General features: G+C 40.4%; 1 protein-coding gene across 1 annotated transcript in view; it reads left to right on the top strand.

Annotated features, from left to right (window-relative positions):
• mat2aa (methionine adenosyltransferase II, alpha a) overlaps nt 1-1,525 on the top strand; it is a 6,275-nt gene that overhangs the window by 3,396 nt on the left and 1,354 nt on the right. Inside the window, exons 4-6 of the mRNA XM_035668308.1 lie at nt 679-791; nt 919-1,062; nt 1,476-1,523. Of these exons, the coding sequence (XP_035524201.1) occupies nt 679-791; nt 919-1,062; nt 1,476-1,523 (305 nt within the window). The remainder of the gene's footprint in view (nt 1-678; nt 792-918; nt 1,063-1,475; nt 1,524-1,525) is intronic.

Below are 1,525 nucleotides of genomic sequence, written 5' to 3'. Positions count from 1 at the left end.
AAAAAAAAGTAATTATTGATAATTGATAGGCAATAAACATGCTGTCATTATGCATTTGAAATGGGGGGGAAAGGTACTGTTTTTAGAAGACTTTAAGGAGTGAGTATGGACTTCCGTAGTGTCTGAAATAGTTTTTTGTTTAAGTGAATTATATTTTTCTTACTTAAGTAGCTGAACCAGTTACGCTACCTGCTCAGGAGGCACTGAAAGTTGTGTACCTTTCCCAGGTGAAGTCCTGTCTATCCAGGCAGAATCAGATGGATTCCTGGAAAAATGCAGCTATGCAGTGCGTTTTACATGTTAGCTTCTTGCATAATAAAGAAGCTGCTTTGGCTGAATGAGAGAACTTCTTTAACTCCAGTCAAGTGGATAGTTTCATTTCCACCCTGGGCTGGGTATTGGTACTCAATATATTTTTTTAAGGTATTGGCCAAAATAATCTCCTAACTAGGGGAAAAATCTCACTTTAAGCATACTGGTATTGTCATTTTTTATTTATTTTTTTAACAAATAACAAACCTGCAGCTGTTACACCATTGTGAATGAGACATGAGATGAGACAGATTACATATGAAACAGAGTTTATAAATGAAAGTACATATCTGAAGAAGGCTTGAGTACCACGGTGAGGATTGAAATGTGAAACATTCACTGAGGATTAGTGGTTTTGTTCTGCAGGGTTTGACTATAAGACCTGCAATGTGCTGGTGGCTTTGGAGCAGCAGTCCCCTGACATTGCTCAGGGTGTTCACCTGGATCGGAAAGAGGAGGACGTGGGAGCCGGTGACCAGGTCGGAGGGTTCATACATTTATGTTTATTTGATCCACAGCTGGGTAACTGGAGCCAGAAATGTGATTCCTAACAGAGTTTGTGATGTTATTCTGACCTCTATTCATGCTGTGTGCTCCCCTCCACAGGGTCTAATGTTTGGATATGCCACTGATGAGACTGAGGAGTGTATGCCCCTCACTATCGTCCTGGCTCACAAGCTCAATGCCAAGATGGCTGAGTTACGTCGAAATGGAACACTTCCGTGGCTCCGACCTGATTCCAAAACTCAGGTTAGACAAGAAAACGCTGCTTCCACTTCCACACGGTCCATCCGCATTACTCAGAAAATAAACCGCTGTTTTTGTTTAGCTCCTGGAATACTTGATTGCGTTTGCTTAACAAATATGCATTTTTAAAGACTACTATTGATGAGATCTGCATCAACAAGCAGATACTCAGAGCCCAGAGTGATGTCTTGGCTTGTTTTGTCCAACCTAAAGGCCATAACTCAAATCTATAAAACTTACAGTGTTATAAACCAAAGAAAAACAGCAAATCCTTACATTTGAGAAGTGATCACTTCACACATATCATTTGTTTGTTCTACAAGCTGTTTTGCATGTATTTGTATGGCTCGGACTTCCTGAAAATAAAACGAATCTAAAGAACAGCCAGTAAACTCTTTTTAAAATATTTCCCTCAGGTGACTGTTCAGTACAAACAGGACCGAGGTGCCATGGTGCCATTGCGTGT

Source organism: Morone saxatilis, unplaced genomic scaffold, assembly GCF_004916995.1.
Source record: "Morone saxatilis isolate NCDOM2014 unplaced genomic scaffold, NCSU_SB_2.0 Contig21, whole genome shotgun sequence".
NCBI lineage: Eukaryota > Metazoa > Chordata > Actinopteri > Moronidae > Morone > Morone saxatilis.
Note: the sequence above shows the minus strand (reverse complement) of the source record. Positions and strands in the feature narration are given on the sequence as shown.